We start from the raw sequence: 26,219 nt of genomic DNA on the forward strand, positions 1-26,219 counted from the left end.
TGCTCTGAAAACAGTATGGACAAATATGTCTCCTGTTTGCCCATGGCATTGTGTAAACTGCCAATTTTATGTTGCCTCTCTGCACAGGCTGCACTCTCTTTAAGGGCAGGGACCCAACTATCACTTTCCCTCCTGGCTCACCCAGTGCTGTGTCAGCTTTTAAAGACTTTTAAAGTTACAAGCTCCAATTGCCACTGCTTTTACAAACTCATAGAATTTAGCTCCTCTGGTTTTTAAGCCAAACATTACGGGGATTAGTTTTCCCATATGAGTTTCCTGGCACAAATTCCTGTTTCTTTGTCCTCTCCATGCACACAGCTCCCTTTCTCCTACTAGCAGTCTCCCCCTGCCTTTCTGGCCTCCTAATCTTTCAGATTGCAGCTTCTCTATATTTAGTTGTGGAGTTTGTTCTGCCAGTCTTCAGACTGCTCTCTGGTTTAATGACTTGGATGTGGATGATATATAGTTGTAAACATGGGGCAGTGCACGCTTAGGGTCTACCCTCTCTGGCATCTTCCCATGCTCCCCCAGATAAGATACTGATCCGGGTAAACAAAATATAAGCAAATCAAATTCTGTAGCATATTGAAAGGATTATGACTATGACCAAATGAGATTTATTCCTAGAATGCAAGGATAGTCCAACATATGAAAATTGATTGTCATACTCTACATTAAAATAATAAAGTGAAGAGACCACAGGATTATCTCAACTGCAGAAAAATAATGACAAAATTCAACATCTTTCCATGATAAAAATACTCAGCAAACTGAGAATAGAAGGAAACTAACCCAGCGTAAAGCCATACAAGAAAAATGCATAGTCAACATCACACTCAATGGTGAAAGACTTTTTCCTTCTAGGTTTGGGAACAAGGCAAGGATGCTCACTTTAACTACTTCTATTTAACATTGTACTGAAAGTTCTAGACCAAGCATTAGTCAAGAAAAAAAAAAAAAGGCATCCATGTAGCAAAGGAAAAAAATAAATCTCTCTTTACAGATGACATGATCTTATTACATAGAAACCTCAAAGATTCCACATAAAAATTGTTAGAAGTAGTAAATGAGTTCAGCAAGTAGCAGGATACAAAGTCAACACACAAGAATCAGTTGCATTTCTATACAGTAATCAATCTGAAAAGCAACTTGAAACAATTCTGTTTTTAGTAGCATCAAAAAGAATAAAATAATTTGGAATTAATCAAGGATGTGAAAGACTTGTACAATGAAAACTACAAAACACTGGAGGAGTAATTAAAGATGACTAAATAAATGAAAACACATCCCATATTCATGGATTGGAAGACTTATATTTTGAAGATGTCAATACTACCCAAATTGTTCCACAGATTCAATGCAATCCTTACCAAAATTCCAATATTTTTTATGGAATAGAAAAACATCCTAAAATTCATATGGCATCTCAAGGGACCTCAAACAGCCAAAATGGTCTTGAAAAATAAAAAACAAAGCAGGAGTGCTTAAATTACTTGGTTTCAAAATTTAAACTACTAAACTTACTAATTATTTCTTGGGAATGACACTAAAGGCACAGGCAACAACTATAAACAAAAAAAAGAAACTGGATTTCATGGAAAATTTTAAAAATTGTTCATCAAAGGCACTATCAACAAAACAGAAAGGTAACACACAGAATGGAAGAAAATATTTGCAAATCATATACCCAGTAAAGCATTAGTATCCAGAATACACAGAAAATTCCTAAAAATCAACAACAACAAAAAAATCAAAAAGCTAATTCAAAAACGGGCAAAAGACTTGAATAGTCATTTCTCCAAAGATACACAAATAACTAATAAGAACATCATTAGGTAAATACAAGTCAAAAGCACAATATACCACCGAGTATTCATTAGGATGGCTACTATAAAAAACAAACAAACAAAATAACAAACGTTGGTAAGGATTAGGAGAAACTGGGATCCTTATGTATTGTTGGTGGGAATGGAAAACTGTATAGACACTGTGGAAAAGGCTACGGTGATTCTTTAAAAATTTTTAAAAAATTAGAATTACCATATGATCCAACAATTCCACTTCTAAGTATAAACCAAAAGAACTGAGAACAGTATCTTGAAGAGATATCTTCACACCCATGTTTGCAGCAACATTATTTGTAATAGCTGAAACATGAAAACTATTCATGGGCCCACTAGCAGATGAATGAGGAACCAAAATGTAGGTATATGCATGCAATGAAATACCACAGAGCCTTAAAAAGGAAGGAAATTCTGACATATGTTACAATTTGGATGAACCCTGAAAATATGCTAAGTGAAATAAGACAGTCACAAAACCACAAATATTGTATATTATAAGAAGTAATTAAGAGTAGTCAAATCATATAGACAGACAGTAGAATGGTGACTGTCAGGGGCTGGGGAGGAGAGAGAATGGGGAGTTAGTTATTTAATAAGTATAGAGTTTCAGTTTTGTAAGAGGAAGAGTTCAGGAGATAGATGGGGGTTAAGAATAACATTCATTATGAATGTATATAATACCAATGAACTATACACCTAAAACTAGTTAAATTACTAGGGTAAATTTTGTTTGTGCATTTTACCACAATGGAAAAAAACTGGAAAAAAGGAAAAGGAATGTAAGCCACAGAGCATGGTTTTATTTAATCAATACTACATTTTCAGGTCTTAGGAAGTGCCTTGCAAACAGTAAATATAAATCAATGGAACATTACAAAATGATTCCAGGATATCTCCCCATAATCATAAATTAAGAGCCTTAAAATAGGTAAAACAGATTATAAACCTCTAATTACCTGTTTCTTTGAAAAGCTTTCATCAACTTTGGTTCCCATGGCAGCAATTCATTTAAAAGGCGTATCAACGTGCCATGCAATTCTTTTACTGCTTGCCTCCGATGATACCATTTGCCCTAAAAACACAATATTAAAGTAAATCCTTTAGATTTAATTTAAAAGTGAATGTCAGGCCTTATTTTCTGAGTAAAACACAAAATGAAATGCTAATACCCATCAAATGAGTACATCTTCTTTAGAAGGCTATAAAGGAGAAAAATGTCTTATAATAAATCTTATTTGTAATAGTTTAGAGATTCTCAATTCTATTTGGAGAAATCTAAAACCTATTTAATCAAACAAGGAGACAATTTTTGAGGTTTTTAATTGGGTCAATTATAAATTTATTTTTTTAAAGATTTTATTTGTTTATTTGATAGACAGAGATCACAAGTAGGCAGAGAGGCAGGCAGAGAGAGGAGGAAGCAGGCTCCCTGCTGAGCAGAGAGCCTGATGTGGGGCTAGATCCCAGGCCCCTGGGATCATGACCTGAGCCGAAGGCAGAGGCCTTAACCCACTGAGCCACCCAGGCGCCCCCAATTATAAATATTTTAATAAATTATTTACTAAATACATGTAAAAATATAAACATATATATAAATTCACTAAATATGTAACTGATAGGCTCACTGCTGTAAAGTTTTTGTAATTATCCCAGAGTGGGGAAAAAGAGAAAAAAGGATTGTTACATTCAAAATCAGCCTTAACAAACTTCCTCAGGAAGTTTCCTCAGGAAATTTTATAATTACTGTACTTTAAAATGTTTCCAGCACAGACAAGCAGATAAATGGTCATAATTTACAATACTATAATGCTATAGCTACAGTAAGAGTTAATAATTACTGACACCCCCTTCCCATTTGCTGAGTATTAGCCCAAGTATTTCATTCATGTATCTATATCTGTACCTATATCTAGAGGGGGAAAGGGAGGGAGGGAGGAAAGTGAGGAAGAGGGGAGGGAGGAAGTGGTTCTATGAGCACGAGAGTACACATGTACTCAAGCAGTTATGAAAACACTCTACTGTATGTACATTTTAGTCTCACATAAGAAATGATGAAACAATGGCTCAGAGAGATTAAATAATTGCTCGAGGTCCTATGACTTGAAACTAGATCTAGCTGATGCCTAAGTCCAAGTTCTTAGAACTACATCACCACCTCTTAAAAGCTGTATCACATAATGCAATCTAACATACATTATAAAAACCTCCAGTAAAAATACACTTCAGCAATACTCATAAAATTATTCATATACTATAGGAACAATAAGTTTATAGCAGTTGTATCTTTAGGTAGCCAACTCTGCCCCCCCTCTCCATAATGTTATAGTGCATACCTATCAACATCATCACCATCTTCACCTACTGTTATATAACCATGCTGTATTTTTTTTTGAGATATAACTCACATACCTCAGTCCATTCACTTTTTTTCTTTTATAACAAAAAATATAGCTATATATATATATATATATACACACACACACACACACACACACACACGTCACATTTGACATGCAAAAATTAGACTTCGTCTCATAGCAATTTTTCAGTTAATTTGCATGTGTAGAACATTGTCAGAAAAATAACCACTCCCATCCAAAAAAAAAAGAAAGAAAAAAAACTATTCCCTAGAGCAAAATGTATTTTAAATCTGTGCCTAAATTTCCTGATTTTATATATATATAAAACTTTCAACATTTCATTCACTGAAATGTGAAATGTTATCTGTGTACATGAAATTTTATCCACAAACATAAATGATTAATAGTATAGTTCCCACTCCAACATTTTGTGCTTTAAAACAACAAAATGTTTATGCATGTAGAAATAAACAACTACATTTCTACCTCTGAGGTTTTTAAACTGTTTATTTGAAGTGCAGGAAGATGTGTAATTATTTTAATGGGTTAATTAAAATTGGATCATTATGTGTACATATGTGCACATAATGAATACAGAACCTAGGCTCAATGACTAATTCTTGTGTCTTCTTAATGGCATGACAAGTGAAAATATTGTGAACAAAAATTCAAGGAAAGCAATTATCTCATATAATAACCTAGAAAAACCTTCCCTCTTGTCAAATGCTTTCTCAAAGGACCCACCTTAAGAGTAAATTATACTTCAAAAGTTTATTTCCCAAAAGCTAGGTGATAGTACAAAGTGTTTATTCTGACCCATGGAAATAAAACTATTAAACTATAAATAATACTTTCCCCCAGGGAGAGCTAAGTGAGGAAGATGAAAAGGCAAATGAAGAGTCAACCTAAAATCATTTGCGGAATAAGGTAGCATTCTGTTTTAGTAAAATAAACAAAAACAAAAACAAAAAAAAATGGGCACATCAACATTATTTCTCTACTTTTGAATTACTACTTGGCCCAAAAATGAAATGGTGAGAATAAACTTTTCCTAAGCTAAAGGAAGCAGAAAGAGGAAAGGTATGAGTAATTAATTATATCACCATTGTGGTGTAATTAATTGGAAAAGTTTAAAAGACTAGAGAGCACCAGGCATGCTGAATTCTTTGTAACTGAAGGTTATATGGAGAAGAATGGCAGATACAGAATTAACCTCGGTGGTCTGGCTGCTATCTGGATTAGTGTAGTGGTGATGGTGTGGGGAGTGCGAAAGGACTAGCGGTATTATCAGACCTTGGGACTAGGTAGACTGAGGCACGGGAAGAGAAAGGAGTCTGTGTAGATGAAATGTCATTATTTCAACACATTTGTCAGTTGTATTTATGTCTCTACTAAAATACAGCATTAATTCTTGTAGAAAAGAGTTTTAAAAAGATTACATTTCATCTTCTGATATTATTTTGATTACTAAATTTTAAATAATCCAATGCCCAGAAAATATATTACTGAACTAGCCAACTATATACAGAGAAGGGGTCATAAATATTAATGAGAGACTAGATTTCTAATTTTCATATAATTCTGTCTTATCCATTGACCTGTTTGAAAATGGCTATGGCCTTCTAACTTTATATATTTTTTTGATTTCTTCCCTTTCTTTATAGTGTATATTCTCAACCTGGGGTAGTGATGGTATGGCATTTCATTATTTAATTATTTTTAATTTATTTTCAGCATAACAGTATTCATTTATTTTTTTCACCACACCCAGTGCTCCATGCAGTCCGTGCCCTCTATAATACCCACCACCTGGTACCCCAACCTCCCACCTCCCACCCCTGTCACTTCAAACCCCTCAGATTGTTTTTCAGAGTCCACAGTCTCTCATGGTTCACCTTCCCTTCCAATTTCCCCCAACTCCCTTCTCCTTTTAAAATGCATATTTAATCATTTTGTGCTTGGAAAGCAAAAGGTCTAGTATTCTTATATCAGAAATTGCAGAAAGTAAAGTTTGACAAAAACTAGAAGATATATACAAAGAATACAATGACCTCAATGAAGGATATCACTTTATCCTGTCATGATGTATGTGTGTCCACAGTTTTTATGTTTATCAAAGGGGGACATAAATTTTAAAAAGTTCAGTATTACTGGTCTGGGACTGGTATTTTAGGTAAAGTGTTTTCCCCACTTGACACTAAAAAAGAAACTCATACTGCTTGTTTCATTTATCATCTTCTTTGGTTAATACAACCCAAATGGAATTAAACACCATGTCCCCTTCTGCCTACTGGTGGTCTTGGGAGTATACAATGAGACTAGTGTAAACAGAAAAAAATTTATAAATTTTACAAAAAGAAGTTAGAGATGGCAATGATATGCCTTAACTTGGGTTTCAAGTAAAAATCTATGTAAAATCAAATATTTCCTGAATTTAAATTAGGTCATTAACTAAAAGCTAGCAATTGCTTTTCTAATTGATGAACTTTATTTATATACACAGAAAGGAAAAACTGAGAACTACTGTGTTTCTTCTAGGATGAAATTATTAAACAAACAAGGAGACAATTTAATTGTATTTAATTACAACTAATTCCTAAAGGGAATGAGAAGAACATAATTTTATAGAGAGAAGTTGGCTCAGTGAATCACAGGGAAGTACTTCCAGATAGAAGCAGATTTTTCAGTTAGAATTCTAGCTCTTCTGAATGTTAAAATCTAACTCTCCTTCCACTACATAATGCTGTACCACTTGGTCTACACACAGACAATGTCTAAAAAACAAAAAATTATATTGTGAAAGTACTTATCTTTATACGTGTCTCTGTAATGAAAAAATGAAAACCCAGGAAACTTATTTTCATTTGTTTAATTATAATAGTACTTAAAATTATTACGTTCTAAAGTTTAAAAGTGAATTAAAAAACAAGGAACACAGCAAATTCCCTGTTCTTCAAATACATAGGAAAGAATATGGATGGAATAAAAAAATCAGAAAGCTCTTACAATCTTTATATGTAGTGATCAATACAGAATCAAAGACAGCAGGTAAAAGGATTAGTAAAAGGTATTTGTGGAACAGTGTTATAACCACTTCTCTAATAAAAAATATATTTAATAAGCTAAAAGTTAGCAATAGCTTTGTTTTACAAACATGTGAAAATGGGGATAAATGAACTATTTTATTTAATATTATTTTTGTTTAATACCTCATTCGATATTAGAATTCCCACTATTTTCACAGATAAAAATTACCTTCTAAGATAATCCCAATGTATTATGCGAACTTAATATTGCAAACATTTACTGAAGATCACTTTAAAGAAGAGGAGAGTAGTATTTTTCTTTCATGAATTTACTATAAAGTTTAACATAAAGTATGAATTTCAAGCATACACCATGGAACCAAAGGCATACAATATGGTCTAAATCTGAAGCTTACCTTTCAATATTTTCTCATCCAATGTCCACAGCAGCTGCAGATTGCCAGCTCCCTTTCCATGAGATGCCCCAAATGTCAAACAATGGAGGCTTTATAACCTCATAGGGATTACTACAAAAAGAAGCTGGTCTATGGTCACAAGATAAGGCTTTTATTATATTATGCAGTTTTATAAGTTTTTGAATATGATACATTGATGACCTAAGGAACCAAATGGGAAAAGAAACTTTAAAAAAAACTTACAAAACTACACAATATTGTAAAATGAAAAGCTGAGTCTATGTGTGTGAAATGAGTGGGTAGGGAAACTTACCTTACAACTAAAGAACGATTCCATTCTGCTGCAGTAATCGGGGATGGGTATGACAGAACTAGCATAATGCTGGCTGGGGTGTTGCAAGGACAGGGAGTTGGCAATCTACTGATGCTGGAGACATTGGACACCTAAAAGGAAGAAAAAAAGGAAAACAAATAAATTCCAGGTTTCTTACATGTCTTATCACCATGGACATATTTTATACATTTTAATAAATTTAGATGCTTTGAATGTTAAACTTAGGTGGAAGTAACTTATTTACACAAACCATCCTCTTACTTATATAGATTTTCCTATAACATTATATGTAAACAAAATAGCTATCAACAGTTCTATGAAGAGAAGTAAAATCATATATAAATATTATGAAGAATGATTTTATAAATTGAGAGGATTAGCATCATTACTGTGGAGAAAGAAAAAAAAATTTTATTACAAACAGTACAAAAGCAAGATGTATATAACAAAAATATCAATGCCATTTTTTTCTATACACTTTCAATTATAAATGTTAGATCACAGAAACTGGATCATATAACAAAATATTTTTTTTATAGGCTTGGCTCTTGTCACATAAATCCCATTGTGGAAAAGGGATTAAATAACAATATATCTCACTTTTCAATAAAATGAAAGTAACTTTGAGAAAAGCCGCACAGATTGATACACAAAAATGGTCTCATTTAAAATAATTGGCAGTTGAGGCCCCTGGGTGGCTCAGTCCTTAAGTGTCTGCCTTCACCTCAGGTCATGATCCCAGTGTCCTGGGATGGAGCCCCATATCCGGCTCCCTGCTCAGCCCCATATTCGGCTCCCTTCTCCCTCTCCAGCTCCCTTGTGCTTGTGCTCCCTCTCTGGCTATGTCATAAATAAATAAAATCTTAAAAAAAAAAAATCACTAGGAAGGAGGAGGAGTCAAAATGGCAGAGAAGTAGCAGGCTGAGACTATTTCAGCTAGCAGGAGATCAGCTAGATAGCTTATCTAAAGATTGCAAACACCTGTAAATCCATCGGCAGATCGAAGAGAAGAACAGCAATTCTAGAAGCAAAAAAACAACCACTTTCTGAAAGGTAGGACTGGCGGAGAAGTGAATCCAAAGCGACGGGAAGATAGACTCCGGGGGGAGGGGCCGGCTCCCGGGTCCCGCAGGGTCACAGAAGGATCGGGGGTGTCTGAGTGTCGCAGAGCTTGCGGGTATTGGAACAGGGAAGCCGGCTACAGAGACAGAGCCAACAGTAAGCTCACAGCTCGGGATTACCTTGAACCGGTCACAGGCTTGGTGAGCTCGAAGCGAGGCCAGAGGTCAGGCAGACGGGAGTTACTGGGCGCTGATCTCTGAGGGCGCACTGAGGACTGGGGCCCCAGGCTCTCGGCTCCTCCAGGCTGGAGACCAGGAGGCCGCTGCGGAACTCTACAGAAAGCGCTCAGGGAACAAAAGCTCCTAAAAGCAAACCTGAGCGGATTACTCAACCAGACCCCTGGTAAGGGCGGTTCAATTCCGCCTGGGGCAAAGACAATTGAGAATCACTACAACAGGCCCCTCCCCCAGAAGATCAACAAGAAATCCAGCCAAGACCAAGTCCACCTACCAAGGAGTGCAGTTTCAATACCAAGGAGAGCAGCAGAACTCCAGAGGAGGAAAAAGCAAAGCACGGAACTCATGGCTTTCTCCCTGTGATTTTTTTACTCTTGCAGTTAATTTAATTTTTTTTTCTTTTTCATTTTTTTTCTCTTCTTCTGTTAAAATTTTTTTTAACTTTTACCCTCTTCTTTTTTAACGTTTTTTAACTAGTTTATCTAATATATATATTTTTTCTTTCTTACATTTTTCTTTATTCATTTTTTTTTAAGATTTTATTTATTTATTTGACAGAGAGAGATCACAAGCAGGCAGAGAGGCAGGCAGAGACAGAGAGGAGGAAGCAGGCTCCCCGCTGAGCAGAGAGCCCTATGTGGGGCTCGATCCCAGGACCCTAGGATCATGACCTGAGCTGAACGCAGAGGCTTTAACCCACTGAGCCACCCAGGCGCCCCTCGTTTTCTTTTTTTAATTCTTTTTTTTCCTTCTTTCTTTCTTTCTTTCTTTCTGAACCTCTTTTTATCCCCTTTCTACTCCCTCACGACTTCAGATCTCTTCTGATTTGGTTAAAGCATATTTTCCTGGGGTTATTGCCACCCTTTTAGTATTTTACTTGCTCCTTCATATACTCTTATCTGGACAAAATGACAAGGAGGAAAAATTCACCGCAAAAAAAAGAACAAGGGGCAGTACCTAAGGCTAGGGACCTAATCAATACAGACATTGGTAATATGTCATATCTAGAGTTCAGAATGACAATTATCAAGGTTCTAGCCGGGCTCGAAAAAGGCATGGAAGATATGAGAGAAACCCTCTTGGGAGATATAAAAGCCCTTTCTGGAGAAATAAAAGAACTGAAATCTAACCAAGTTGAAATAAAAAAAGGTATTAATTAGGTGCAATAAAAAATGGAGGCTCTCACTGCTAGGATAAATGAGGCAGAAGAAAGAATTAGCGATATAGAAGACCAAATGACAGAGAATAAAGAAGCTGAACAAAAGAGGGACAAACAGCTACTGGACCACGAGGGGAGAATTCGAGAGATAAGTGAAACCATAAGACGAAACAACATTAGGATAATTGGGATTCTAGAAGAAGAAGAAAGAGAGAGGGGAGCAGAAGGTATACTGGAGAGAATTATTGGGGAGAATTTCCCCAATATGGCAAAGGGAACGAGCATCAAAATTCAGGAGGTTCAGAGAACGCCCCTCAAAATCAAGAATAGGCCTACACCCCGTCACCTAATAGTAAAATTTACAAGCCTTAGTAACAAAGAGAAAATCCTGAAAGCAGCACAGGAAAAGAAGTCTGTAACATACAATGGTAAAAATATTGGATTGGCAACAGACTTATCCATAGAGACCTGGCAGGCCAGAAAGAGCTGGCATGAAATATTCAGATCACTAAATGAGAAAAACATACAGCCAAGAATACTATATCCAGCTAGGCTATCATTGAAAATAGAAGGAGAGATTAAAAGCTTCCAGGACAAACAAAAACTGAAAGAATTTGCAAACACCGCACCATCTCTACAGGAAATATTGAAAGGGGTCCTCTAAGCAAAGAGAGAGCCTACAAGTGGTAGATCAGGAAGGAACAGAGACAATATACAGTAAGTCACCTTACAGGCAATACAATGGCACTAAATTAATATCTCTCAATAATTACCCTGAATGTTAATGGGCTAAATGCCCCAATCAAAAGAAACAGGGTATTAGAATGGATAAAAAAACAAAACCCATCTAAATGTTGCCTACAAGAAACTCATTTTAAACCCGAAGACACCTCCAGATTTAAAGTGAAGGGGTGGAAAAGAATTTACCATGCTAATGGACATCAGAAGAAAGCAGGAGTGGCAATCCTTATATCAGATCAATTAGATTTTAAGCCAAAGACTATAATAAGAGATGAGGAAGGACACTATATCATACTCAAAGGGTCTGTCCAACAAGAAGATCTAACAATTTTAAATATCTATGCCCCCAACGTGGGAGCAGCCAACTATATAAACCAATTAATAACAAAATCAAAGAAACACATCAACAATAATACAATAATAGTAGGGGACTTTAACACTCCCCTCACTGAAATGGACAGATCATACAAGCAAAAGATCAGCAAGGAAATAAAGGCCTTAAATGACACACTGGACCAGGTGGACATCACAGATATATTCAGAACATTTCATCCCAAAGCAATGCAATACACATTCTTCTCTAGTGCACATGGAACATTCTCCAGAATAGATTACATCCTTGGTCCTAAATCAGGACTCAACGGGTATCAAAAGACTGGGATCATTCCTTGCATATTTTCAGACCACAATGCTCTGAAGCTAGAACTCAAGCACAAGAGGAAGTTTGGAAAGAACCCAAATACATGGAGACTAAACAGCATCCTTCTAAAGAATGAATGGGTCAACCAGGAAATAAAGAAGAATTGAAAAAAATCATGGACACAAATGAAAATGAAAATACAACGGTTCAAAATCTGTGGGACACAACAAAGGCAGTCCTGAGAGGAAAATATATAGCGGTACAAGCCTTTCTCAAGAAACAAGAAAGGCCTCAGGTACACAACCTAACTCTACACCTAAAGGAGCTGGAGAAAGAACAAGAAAGAAACCCTAAGCCCAGCAGGAGAAGAGAAATCATAAAGATCAGAGCAGAAATCAATGAAATACAAACCAGAAAAACAATAGAACAAATCAACGAAACTAGGAGCTGGTTCACTGAAAGAATTCATAAAATTGATAAAACCTTAGCCAGACTTATCAAAAAGAAAAGAGAAAGGACCCAAATAAATAAAATCATGAATGAAAGAGGAGAGATCACAACTAACACCAACGAAATACAAACTATTATAAGAACATACTATGAGCAACTCTACGCCAACAAATTTGACAATTAGGAAGAAATGGATGCATTCCTAGAATCATATAAACTACCACAACTGAACCAGGAAGAAATAGAAAGCCTGAACAGACCCATAACCAGTAAAGAGATTAAAACAGTCATTAAAAATTTCCAAACAGGGGCGCCTGGGTGGCTCAGTGGTTTGGGCTGCTGCCTTTGGCTTGGGTCATGATCTCAGGGTCCTGGGATCGAGCCCCGCATCGGGCTCCCTGCTCCGCAGGAAGCCTGCTTCCCTCTCTCTCTCTCTCTCTGCCTGCCTCTCGGCCTACTTGTGATCTCTGTCTGTCAAATAAATAAATAAAATCTTTAAAAAAAAAATTTTTTTCCAAACAAAAGTCCAGGGCCAGACGGCTTCCTGGGGGAATTCTACCAAACATTTAAAGAACTAATTCCTATTCTCCTGAAACTGTTCCAAAAAATAGAAATGGAAGGAAAACTTCCGAACTCATTTTATGAGGCCAGCATCACCTTGATCCCAAAACCAGACAAAGATCCCATCAAAAAAGACAGCTATAGACCAATATCCTTGATGAACACAGATGCGAAAATCCTCACCAAAATACTAGCCAATAGGATTCAATAGTACATTAAAAGGATTATTCACACGACCAAGTGGGATTTATTCCAGGGCTGCAAGGTTGGTTCAACATCCACGAATCAGTCAATGTGATTCAACACATTAATAAAAGAAAGAACAAGAACCATATGATACTCTCAATAGATGCTGAAAAAGCATTTGACAAAGTACAGCATCCCTTCCTGATCAAAATTCTTCAAAGTGTAGGGATAGAGGGCACATACCTCAATATCATCAAAGCCATTTATGAAAAACCAACCGCAAATATCATTCTCAATGGAGAAAACTGAAAGCTTTTCCCCTAAGGTCAGGAACACAGCAGGGATGTCCATTATCACCACTGCTATTCAACATAGTACTAGAAGTCCTAGCCTCAGCAAGGAGACAACAAAAGGAAATTAAAGGCATCCAAATCGGCAAAGAAGAAGTCAAATTATCACTCTTCGCAGATGATATGATACTATATGTGGAAAACCCAAAAGACTCCACTCCAAAACTGCTAGAACTTGTACAGGAATTCAGTAAAGTGTCAGGATATAATATCAATGCATAGAAATCAGTTGCATTTCTCTACACCAACAAGACAGAAGAAAGAGAAATCAAGGAGTCCATCCCATTTACAATTGCACCCCACACCATAAGATACATAGGAATAAACTTAACCAAAGAGGCTAAGAATTTATACTCAGAAAACTATAAAGCACTCATGAAAGAAATTGAGGAAGACAAAAAGAAATGGAAAAATGTTCCATGCTCCTGGATAGGAAGAATAAATATTGTGAAAATGTCTATGCTACCTAAAGCAATCTACACATTTAATGCAATTCCTTTCAAAGTACCATCCATCTTTTTCAAAGAAATGGAACAAATAATTCTGAAATTTATATGGAACCAGAAAAGAACTCGAATAGCCAAAGGGATATTGAAAAAGAAAGCCAAAGTTGGTGGCATCACAATTCCAGACTTCAAGCTCTATTACAAAGCTGTCATCATCAAGACAGCACGGTACTGGCACAAAAACAGACACATAGATCAATGGAACAGAATTGAGAGCCCAGAAATAGACCCTGAACTCTATGGTCAACTAATCTTCGACAAAGCAGGAAAGAATGTCCAATGGAAAAAAGACAGCCTCTTCAATAAATGGTGTTGGGAAAATTGGATAGCCACATGCAGAAAAATGAAATTGGACCATTTCCTTACACCACACACAAAAATAGACTCAAAACGGATGAAGGAATTCAATGTGAGAAAGGAATCCATCGAAATTCTTGAGGAGAACACAGGCAGCAACCTCTTCGACCTCAGCCGCAGCAACCTCTTCCTAGGAACATCGCCAAAGGCAAGGGAAGCAAGGGCAAAAATGAACTATTGGGATTTTATCAAGATCAAAAGCTTTTGCACAGCAAAAGAAACAGTTAACAAAACCAAAAGACAACTGACAGAATGAGAGAAGATATTTGCAAACGACATATCAGATAAAGGACTAGTGTCCAAAATCTATAAAGAACTTAACAAACTCAACACCCAAAGAACAAATAATCCAATCAAGAAATGGGCAGAGGACATGAACAGACATTTCTGCAAAGAAGACATCCAGATGGCCAACAGACACATGAAAAAGTGCTCCAAATCACTCGGCATCAGGGAAATAGAAATCAAAACCACAATGAGATATCACCTCACACCAGTCAGAATGGCTAAAATCAACAAGTCAGGAAATGACAGATGGTGGCGAGGATGCGGAGAAAGGGGAACCCTCCTACACTGTTGGTGGGAATGCAAGCTGGTGCAGCCACTCTGGAAAACAGCATGGAGGTTCCTCAAAATGTTTAAAATAGTACTGCCCTATGACCCAGCAATTGAACTACTGGGTATTTACACTAAAGATGCAAACGTAGTGATCCGAAGGGGCACGTGCACCCGAATGTTTATAGCAGCAATGTCCACAATAGCCAAACTATGGAAAGAACCTAGATGTCCATCAACAGATGAATGGATCAAGAAGATGCGGTATATATACACAATGGAATACTATGCAGCCATCAGAAGAAATGAAATCTTGCCATTTGCAACAACATCGATGGAACTACAGTGTATCATGCTTAGCGAAAGTCAAGCGGAAAAAGACAACTATCATATGGTCTCCCTGATATGAGTAAGTGGTGATGCAACATGGGGGCTTAAGTGGGTAGGAGAAGAATAAATGAAACAAGATGGGATTGGGAGGGAGACAAACCATAAGTGACTCTTAATCTCACAAAACAAACTGAGGGTTGCTGGGGGGGAGAGGGTTGGGAGAAGGGGGGTGGGGTTATGGATGTTGGGGAGGTTATGTGCTTTGGTGAGTGCTCTGAAGTGTGTAAACCTGGCGATTCACAGACCTGTACCCCTGGGGATAAAAATATATGTTTATAAAAAATAAAAAATTATTAACAATGAAATAAAAATACTAGCAGTATCTGAGGGTAGCTTATAAATAAATTAAGTATATTAATAAACCAATTATTTGACATTCTCCTTAGTCTTAATAATATTAAATGAGAAGGGAATATTCACTTTTTTTTCTTATTGCTTACCTAAAGAAACTATCTCTATAAACATTACATTCATTTTGTTGGTTTACAGTCCCTTGAAAAAGAGCTAGTTTGGGTGTATAGTCAAATATATACATATTAGCATGGAAAAAGTTAAAAGTTATTTTAACACTGCCAGAGATTCTAATAGGAACTAACACATGCTAGTATTTTCTCTCTCATTTTCACTTGAGACTAATTTAATAGAAAAAGAAACAATTTGTACTTTAAAGATACCCCCATACTGAATGATATTTCCATTATATTTCTAAATTAGCATTTAACTAGATAGCATGAAAATAAACAACTATACCAATGATTAGAATTTGTTACGAACTTTGATGTCATTTAGCTCTGTAGAGAGGAAAAAGTGGATGACAGATCGTATTCCTAGTAAGGTAGACACTAAAAGGAAAAGAAATCCAACAATGTATGTATACTAATGGTATACAACCACTTGCATTTACAAATAAAGAATCCTGAACTGGAAATTAACCACTGGCTAAGTATTTGAATTTGACCCTTTTAGGTAAATAGGTGGTAGCAAATAAGCTGACAACATTTGTAAATCTACACCTGATGTATCAGAAAGGTGGGTTCTCAGGCAAGTCACTACACAATCTAAATCACTAAGTAATGCTACGTTTGGTATCAGTGGAGCACAAAAATTCCATGTAAGTGACATGAAGATTGGGGATATCTTAACAAGGACAGTAACCTACTTATTTTCACTTTCTCAGGGTCTATCACAAAGCCTAGCACAGAGTGGACCCATAGAAAGTATTCAAACTGCATAAGTAAATATCTTAGTTAATTGAGGTTTTCTCCTTAGATGCAATTTTTTTTAATTGAAAGAAGTATGTCTTTCAGATTTTCTTTTTTTATAAATTTTTTATTTATTTTCAGCATAACAGTATTCACTTTTTTGTACCACACCCAGTGCTCCATGCAATCCATGCCCTAATACCCACCACATGGTACCCCAACCTCCCATCGCCCCGCCACTTCAAATCCCTCAGACGGTTTTTCAGAGTCCATAGTCTCTCGTGGTTCAGCTCCCCTTCCAATTTCCCCCAAGCCCCTTCTCCTCTCTAATGTCCTCCCCATGTCCTCCATGCTATCTGCTATGATCCACAAATAAGTGAAACCATATCATAATTGACTCTCCCTGCTTGGCTTGTTTCACTCAGCATAATCTCCTCCAGTCGCATCCATGTTGTTACAAAAGTTGGGTATTCATCCTTTCTGATGGAGGCATAATACTCCATAGTGTATATGGACCACATCTTCCTAATGCATTCATCCGTTGAAGGACATCTTGGTTCTTTCCACAGTTTGGCGACCCTGGCCATTGCTGCTATAAACACTGCGGTACAGATGGCCCTTCTTTTCACGACGTCTGTATCTTTTGGGTAAATACCCATGAGTGCAACGGAAGGGTCATGACATGAAGATATGCCACTGCAGGGTCATAGGGAAGTTCTATTTTTAATTTATTGAGGAATCTCCACACGGTTCTCCAAAGAGGCTGCACCAACTTGCATTCCCACCATCAGTGGAAGAGGGTCCCCTTTCTCCACATCCCCTCCAACACATGTTGTTACCTGTCTTGCTAATTTTGGCCATTCTAACTGGTGTAAGGTGATATCTCAATGTGGTTTTAATTTGAATCTCCCTGAGGGCTAGTGATGATGAACATTTTTTCATGTGTCTGATAGCCATTTGTGTGTCTTCATTGGAGAAGTCTATGCTCATATCTTCTGCCCATTTTTTTTTATATTATTGCCTGTTTTGTGTGTGTTGAGTTTGAGGAGTTTTTTGTAGATCCTGGATATCAACCTTTTGTCTGTACTGTCATTTGCAAATATCTTCTCCCATTCCGTGGGTTGCATCTTTGTTTTCTTGACTGTTTCCTTTGCTGTGCAGAAGCTTTTGATTTTGATGAAGTCCCAAAAGTTCACCTTCACTTTTGTTTCCTTTGCCTTTGGAGACATATCTTGAAAGAAGTTGCTGTGGCTGATATCGAAGAGAATATTGTCTATGTTCTCCTCTAGGATTCTGATGGATTCCTGTCTCACATTGAGGTCTTTTATCCATTTTGAGTTTATCTTTGTGTACGGTGTAAGAGGATGGTCAAATTTCATTCCTCTACATATAGCTGCCCAGTTTTCCCAGCATCCTTTATTGAAGAGACTGTCTTTTTTCCACTGTTTTTTTTTTCCTGTTTTGTCAAAGATTATTTGCCCAAAGAGTTGAGGGTCCATATCTGGGCTCTCCACTCTGTTCCACTCGTCTATGTGTCTGTTTTTATGCCAGTACCATGCTGTCTTGGTGATCACAGCTTTGTAGTAAAGCTTGAAATCAGGTAGCGTGATGACCCCAGTTTTATTTTTGTTTTTCAACATTTCCTTAGTGATTCGGGGTCTCTTCTGATTCCATACAAATTTTTGGATTATTTGCTCCAGCTCTTTGAAGAATACTGGTGGAATTTTGATCGGAATGGCATTAAAAGTATAGATTGCTCTAGGCAGTATAGACATTTTAACAATGTTTATTCTTCCGATCCAAGAGCAGGGAATGATCTTCAATCTTTTTGTGTCTTCTTCAATTTCTTTCATGAATGTTCTCTAGTTCCTCGAATACAGATCCTTTATCTCTTTGGTTAGGTTTATTCCCAGGTATCTTATGGTTCTTGGTGCTATAGAAAATGGAATTGATTATCTAATTTCCCTTACTGTATTTTCATTGTTAGTGTATAAGAAAGCCACTGATTCCTGTATATTGACTTTGTATCCTGCCACATTGCTAAATTGCTGTATGAGTTCTAGTAGTTTGGGGGTGGAGTCTTTTAGGTTTTCCATATTAAGAATCATGTCATCTGCGAAGAGAGAGTTTGACTTCTTCATTGCCAATTTGGATACCTTTTATTTCTCTTTGTTGTCTGATTGCTATTGCTAGGACTTCTAATACTATGTTGAACAAGAGTGGTGAGAGTGGGTATCCTTGTCGTGTTCCTGATCTCAACGGGAAGGCTGCAAGCTTTTTCCCATTGAGGGTGATATTTGCTGTGGGTCTTTCATAGATAGATTTGATGAAGTTCTGGAATGTTCCCTCTAACCCTATACTTTGAAGCATTTTAATCAGGAACGGATGCTGGATTTGGTCAAATGCTTTTTCTGCATCGACTGAGAGGACCACGTGGTTCTTCTCTCTTCTCATATTAATTTGTTCTATCACATTGATTGATTTGCGAATGTTGAACCATCCTTGTAGCCCAGGGACGAGTCCCACCTGGTCATGGTGTATAATCTTTTTTTTTTTTTTAATTTTGTTTTATAGTTTTTTTTAATTTTTTATTTTTTATAAACATATATTTTTATCCCCAGGGGTACAGGTCTGTGAATCACCAGGTTTACACACTTCACAGCACTCACCAAAGCACATACCCTCCCCAATGTTCATAATCCCACCCCCTTCTCCCAAACCCCCTCCCCCCAGCAACCCTCAGTTTGTTTTGTGAGATTAAGAGTCACTTATGGTTTGTCTGGTGTATAATCTTTTTAATGTGCTTTTGGATCCTGTTTGCTAGGATCTTGTTGAGAATCTTAGCATCCATATTCATCATTGATATTGGTCTGAAATTCTTCTTTTTGGTAGGGTCTTTGCCTGGTTTTGGGATCAGGGTAATGCTGGCTTCATAGAAAGAGTCAGGAAGTTTTCCTTCTGCTTCAATTTTTTGAAACAGCTTCAGGAGAATAGGTGTTATTATTCCCTGCATATTCTCAGATCACAATGTCTTCCAGATTTTCTGAATACATGATGAATAAAATTTTTAAATTAAATTTATTTATTTTCAGAAAAACAGTATTCATTATATTTTCACCACACCCAGTGCTCCATGCAATCCGTGCCCTCTATAATACCCACCACCTGGTACCCCACCCTCCCAAATCTCACCCCTTCAAAACCCTCAGATTGTTTTTCAGAGTCCATAGTCTCTCATGATTCACCTCCCCTTCCAATTTCCCCCAACTCCCTTCTCCTAACACCCCTTGTCCTCCATGATATTTGTTATGCTCCACAAATAAGTGAAACCATATAATAATTGACTCTCTCTGCTTGACTTATTTCACTCAGCATAATCTCTTCTAATCCCGTCCATGTTGCTACAAAAGTTGGGTATTCATCCTTTCTGATGGAGGCATAATACTCCATAGTGTATAAGGACCACATTTTCCTTATCCATTCGTCCGTTGAAGGGCATCTTGGTTCTTTCCACAGTTTGGCGACCCTGGCCATTGCTGCTATAAACATTGGGGTACAAATGGCCCTTCTTTTCACTACATCTGTATCTTTGGGGTAAATACCCAGGAGTGCAATGGCAGGGTCATAGGGAAGTTCTGTTTTTAATTTCTTGAGAAATCTCCACACTGTTCTCCAAAGAGGCTGCACCAACTTGCATTTGCACCAACAGTGGAAGAGGGTTCCCCTTTCTCCACATCCTCTCCAACACATGTTGTTTCCTGTTTTGTTAATTTTGGCCATTCTAACTGGTGTAAGGTGTTATCTCAATATGGTTTTAATTTGAATCTCCCTGAGGGCTAATGATGATGAACATTTTTTCATGTGTCTGATAGCCATTTGTATGTCTTGATTGCAGAAATGTCTGTTCATATGTTCTTCCCATTTTTTGATATGTTTGCCTGTTTCGTGTGTGTTGAGTTTGAGGAGTTCATTATAGATCCTGGATATCAACCTTTTGTCATTTGCAAATATCTTCTCCCATTCTGTGGGTTGCCTCTTTGTTTGAATAAAATTTAACTCTCAATGACCTGAGTCATCATTATAAATTACTGTTACATTTTAATAAAGTGACTTTAAGCACTGTTCAAATTTCTTTATGATCCATATTTCTTTTTTTTTTTTTTTAAGATTTTATTTATTTATTTGAGAGAGAGAGAGAGAGAGCACAAGTCCGGTAGGGGGTGCTGGGAGGTGCAGAGGGAGAAGGGAACTTTCACTAAGCAGGGAGTCAGAGGCAGGGCATGATCCCAGGACCCTGGGATCACAACCTGAGCCAAAGGCAGCTCCTTAACTGACTGAGCCACCCAGGCACCCCTCAAATAATTCTTTTTATAAGTTTCCCTGTTGGGATTCAAACTATGCCTAATTTTAATAAATAGAAACACTTGGCACTATTAACAAGGGTTAAAATCTATTTCTTAGCTGAGTAGTTATAAAATGTTAAAAAATACCCAAGGGATAAGATTTGCCATAGATTAATGTGGATAATGCATTCTTAGGTAATTCAGTACTAACTGAAGTTTTGTCTTACCAGTCATATATTGCTCTGGTTCACATTTCCTGTCATCTAGCTTTTATATAATAGCTATTATTTTGAGCATGTCAGTTAGTTACCATTTGATTCTTCATAAAATGCATGTTACCTACCCCTCCACCCTATTTCCAAACATATAAACATGTAATTAAGGGAAGTGAGCCAAGTGTCTGGAGTGTATGGTGACTTCTGAATGCTTGAAAAGAAAAGATTAAGTCTTTTATAAAAGGACAGATGATAGCCCAACTCACCTAGATTAAAATTAAAAATTTATCACCCGTGTTGGGAATAAAATCTTAAGCCCTTACGTGAATTCTTTGAGGGCAGGACTTTGTTTTAATTTCAGATCCAAGTTCCTGGTACTATACATAACATACAGAAGGAACTGAGGAAGTACTTGCCTTATGAATAAGACTTGAAACTGTAACTAACACAGGTAAAGAAGTTTATTTTATCTGTTGTACATGACTTCCAAAAAGGTGTTTTAGTATTTTAAAAGCTTTAAATACGGCTATTTAAAGACAAAGTGATTTTTCCCCCAACAGCTGAGATTGTTTTCAGTTTTGTTAACCAGTAGTTTACCAGTAAATCTAGAATAAGAAAATGATACAGGCGCGCCTGGGTGGCTTAGTCAGTTAAGCATCTGTCTGCCTTCGGCTCAGGTCATGAATCCCAGGGTTCTGGGATCAAGCCCCAAGTTGTGCTCCTTAATCAGCAAGGAGCCTTCTTCTTCCCTTCCCTCTGCTGCTCCCCCTGCTTGTGCCCTCTCTGTCACATAAATAAATAAAATCTTTAACAAAAGGATATATATAATGATGTAACTGTAAAAAACTAATTTTAAGGATAATTTAGAGATTACTACAACCATATCTATAAGAAAAGGCATTAAATAAAGTTAATTAGGGCATATTCAGGACTCTAAATGTATCTAATACTTCTTACACTTTAATAGATTTTGTACTCTAAACAGTGAGCTATAAAATAATTTTGATTTGATGCCTCATTGTGAACACATGGATATGGAATGGAGAGAGGAAGGAAAAATCCCATAATCCTTCATTACAATAAAATTTCTGTTATAGGTGTTAGAAAGTAAGATTAATGTATAAATAGTCCCTTTGTCTTATATAAGCTTATACTATATGCAATTATGTTTTGGGGGTCTATATAATTTCATGTAAGCTTTAAACATAGTTTGGCTATATTTTTCTATTTATCTCTTTCTATTCCTTACTATTTCTTCACTTTTTAAAGACACATTATATCACCTTTCTAAAAATAAATAAATACATATATAATCATGTTAATTGTAACTACTTCATTTCCTATACAAAGGAAGATAAAGGTAAATGATGAACATCTTTGAGAGAGGCCATAAATCATAATAAATTGAAAACAGCTGGATATAAAGTCAAGAATCTTTTTTTAACTATCTTATGGAATCATAAAAGGTAAAGATGAATATTAACATTCACAAATTTCACTAGTCTGAAGTAGAAGTATATCTAATATACTTCTATCCAATAAAGTACTCTCAATTATGGGATTGGGTGTCTGATTTCATTTCTACCCAACTTTCAAAACATTTTCTCCCCATAGTAAACTGGCAGCAGCAGAAAAGTGAGAGAATAGGGCCCTTAGCAAATACAGGCTTATGTTAGGGTTTTGCAATTTCCACACATCTGACATTTGAAGCCAGATAATTTTTTGTTGCAGGGTGTTATCATCTGCCTTATAGGATCACTGTAATGTAGGATACCTTTGGCAGCACTGCAGGGCTCTATCGATTAAGTGCCAGTACCACCTCTTCAATAACCAAAAATGTCTTCAAACATTGCCAGAAGACTTCTTGGGGAAGGGGGTGGGGTTGGGATCATACCGGATTAGTAACTAGTGGCTTATACAGAACTCTGTGACCCAAAAATGGGATGTCACCATTTGATCCAAGCTTCTGATTTCTCTGTTTGATCTTTCTAATGTACAGCCTTTGGTTAGGCAAGAGAAATATCATTATTATATGATAAATTTAAATTATTTTAAGAAGATAATAAAGATTAATTTTCTTCATTACTTCAATTCCCTTCCAATTCTTTTTAAGAAGTATTTTTATATATTGTAATCATTAGGCTCATCTTATTTTGTGTATTTAAAAAAAATTTAACATTTCACAAATACTTCCATATAGTAACAATGATCTGTAAATATTTTATTTTACTAGCTATATGATATACCACTGTGTTAACACTGTTTGGTTAGTCATCTTCCCACTGTTGGACATAGAGGCTTTTTCCAAATTTTCACTATTAGAGGTAGTCTGCTGAACACACCACTGTGTAAATTCCTTTTTTGGGAGGAAGGGGGCATGAAATGAGGAAAATAAAAATTAAATTCCAAACAGGATGAAGATCAAAGAGCAAGGCAGTTTTATAACTTTTTTAACATATTGACTGTGATATTTATCCTAAGTGTTGAGTTATCTAACTAACAAAAGATGTATTAGAAAAGAAAATAAGTCTTGTACTTTAAATTTTAGTTTCTTTATATTGATAAGACTATCATTCATCATTATACAATCCAGACAAAGCTTCTTTTCTTATAAATAATATCTTGTACTTTTTGGCCAAATTGTTCACACTTTTCCTTTATATCCAGTTTCTTTATGGATTTCTTCTTATTAAAGAAAAATAGGTTGAAACCTATTTGAAAATCTAAAATATGACATAAGACATAAGGAAATTAGGCAGATATCGGAAAAAAAAGGGTCACATGTAAAACTCAGAGATACTATCACTTGTTATAAGCCTTACAAAATTTTCCAATTTTGATTATTTAGAGAGTAATAATGTCTAATAAATTTCAAATACAATAGGATCAGGCAAATTTATCAATATCTTGGTTCTATCTTTCTGGAAAACTAATACATTTCCTCAATTTAAACAGATATTTTCCAAATAATTAGGCAAAATGCAAATTTTATCTCTTGACTAAAACCACAAAAATAAAAATGTTACTATGATTTCTCCTTTAGCTAATTAAAGAATCCTATCATCTCAATGATAATGAGAAAGACAAAATTTAAAAACTGTCAAACTATATATTTCTATTATCTCAACCAGATATCTCACTTTAAACAAATCTCAGGTAGAAAATTAGATATGTTAACACTTTGAATCCAAAGGATGCTGAGCCTTTTCTGAATAAGTTCCTACATAAAGTAATGGTACCAAGTATGCTAGAACAAACTCAAGAAAACTAAAATATTTTTCTCCCCTTACATTATTAACTATAAATGAGATTAGCTGCCTTACAAGAATAAGTCAACAATCTAGATTTTAAAAGACTGTAAATCTTCTAATACAATAAGTAGCTCAAAACCTCCAAGAGGTTAGGAAAGCTTTTATAATGACATGCTGACAAGGGTGAGGAGTGGGATAATTCTTCCTTGTTGCTTTGGTAGGAAAAGCTACCTGGAAAGGCCCTCCAGAGAAGAAATCTTCTAAAGAAGTGAGGTGTGTGCACAAATTCATGTTAAATCCTCTATCACATAGATATTTCTATCTTTAGCAATGGCATTCATGACAAACAAATGTCTATATGGAATACATCCCCTTTTTATTGGAGCCGCTTTGATACATATAAAAGTTGGTGATAAGTAACAAAATTGCTTTGACTCTAAATACTATTTTAGTTGTGACAGTGATAACTTCTTATGAAGATCAAAATTAATACTCTATTTGTCTGGCAATAGTGAAGGAAGCCCACAGGAAATGTATCACAAGTTCATGCACTTAATTTCTTAATTAATATTAAGAAAGACTCTCAGGTCCTTACTATGATTCCAATTCTTATTGGACTTAAATATTGTTACTTAAATAACTTAAATATTGTTACTTGTTTTGTAATTCACAGTATATCAGCTAGGGCAAATACATGCACAAAGACAAGAAACAACAGACAATGAGGAAAGAGAACAAAAGCAAAAAAACAAACACACACCTTCAAAATATATAGCATAAAGGTCTTTTGGTAAATGTTTAATTAGAGTTACTGATATCAATAAATTTTTAGAATATGAGTATACTTATGGATATTCATAATGATCCTTGACTCATCAAAAAAGGGTTAAAATTTTTTTCAATAGAGTAAAAGGAAGCACAGAAGTTTGTCATTCAATAATTAAAATAAGAAATTTAAAAAAAAAAAAAGAAATATCATCCTAACGTTCAGGTTTTGGTTATCTAGAAAATTCATTAAGTGAAACACCTTATTTCCAAATGATGGCAGACAAACTAGTATTTAATATTAGTATAAACATCCAGTAAAGTTATTCTTACAACTAACATCTATCATAATCAGTATTGGTTTCCATAGAAAAATAAGAAATGATACTAAAATGTAAACATTTACAGTCTATCGCTACCATTAAGCTTTGTGGTCATTATAAGCTATTCATGAAAAAACCTTTTAGGCAGTTTAAAGGGGAATAGTTTATATGTTAGTAATCTCATTAAGATTATCCCCATTAAGTATTTCTATTTCTTGAAGAGCAGAAAACATATTTTAAAACTACTAACACTGTGTGTCAAATATACTAACGAAAATCAGAATCACATTATCTATTATCATATGTGAAACCTCAATGTGTGGAAATTTGGCTGAAATTTATTCATCCATCATGTTTATTTACTGTGCATCAGTTTTGAAACTATGTTTTGTATAATGTATTCCTAAGAATGCTTGAACTTCAAATATATTACTATTTCTTACAAAGCATAACATGAGAATTTTAAAAGTCAAAAGAAATTGTTTTATACATTAATGACTTTCTTTGCAACAGAACAGAAAAAAAATGAAAATTTATGTTGTATCTACAATGAATTAGACAGTCCTCATATTTGTGACATTTTAAGAATTTATATTAAACTAACAAATTCCATTGAATTATTAGAATTTGTTGGCCAATATAATAAAAATTGGGAAATAGATTAGTATTTACAAACACATAATTACGGTCAACTTACTGGACAAAAATATTTAGACACATGATACATAAAACTTTAGAGGCACATTGATATTGGAACAAACTGAATAAATATATTTGTTCTTTTTAACCACTGAATTGACCCTTAATCACCTGTGAAAATATCTAAAGAAATTAGCTGAATTCTTTCCCTAACCTTGGCTTAGGTCTATCTTGGGCTATTAGTAACTTAGTCTGTATTGTCCAAATCTCAGTGGACATTCCCAAGTGAATACAAAAGAAAAAAAAAC

General features: G+C 35.6%; 1 protein-coding gene across 6 annotated transcripts in view; it reads right to left on the reverse strand.

The window, feature by feature from the left end:
- The window catches only part of BRD10 (bromodomain containing 10), a 142,269-nt gene that overhangs the window by 22,533 nt on the left and 93,517 nt on the right, over positions 1-26,219 (reverse strand). For all 6 annotated transcript variants that reach the window (XM_082696501.1, XM_082696498.1, XM_082696497.1 and 3 more), the window contains one exon: positions 2,801-2,916. In XM_082696501.1, the coding sequence (XP_082552627.1) occupies positions 2,801-2,916 (116 nt within the window). The remainder of the gene's footprint in view (positions 1-2,800; positions 2,917-26,219) is intronic.

Source organism: Mustela nivalis (genome assembly GCF_964662115.1).
Source record: "Mustela nivalis genome assembly, chromosome: 13".
In the NCBI taxonomy this organism is placed as follows: Eukaryota; Metazoa; Chordata; class Mammalia; order Carnivora; family Mustelidae; genus Mustela; species Mustela nivalis.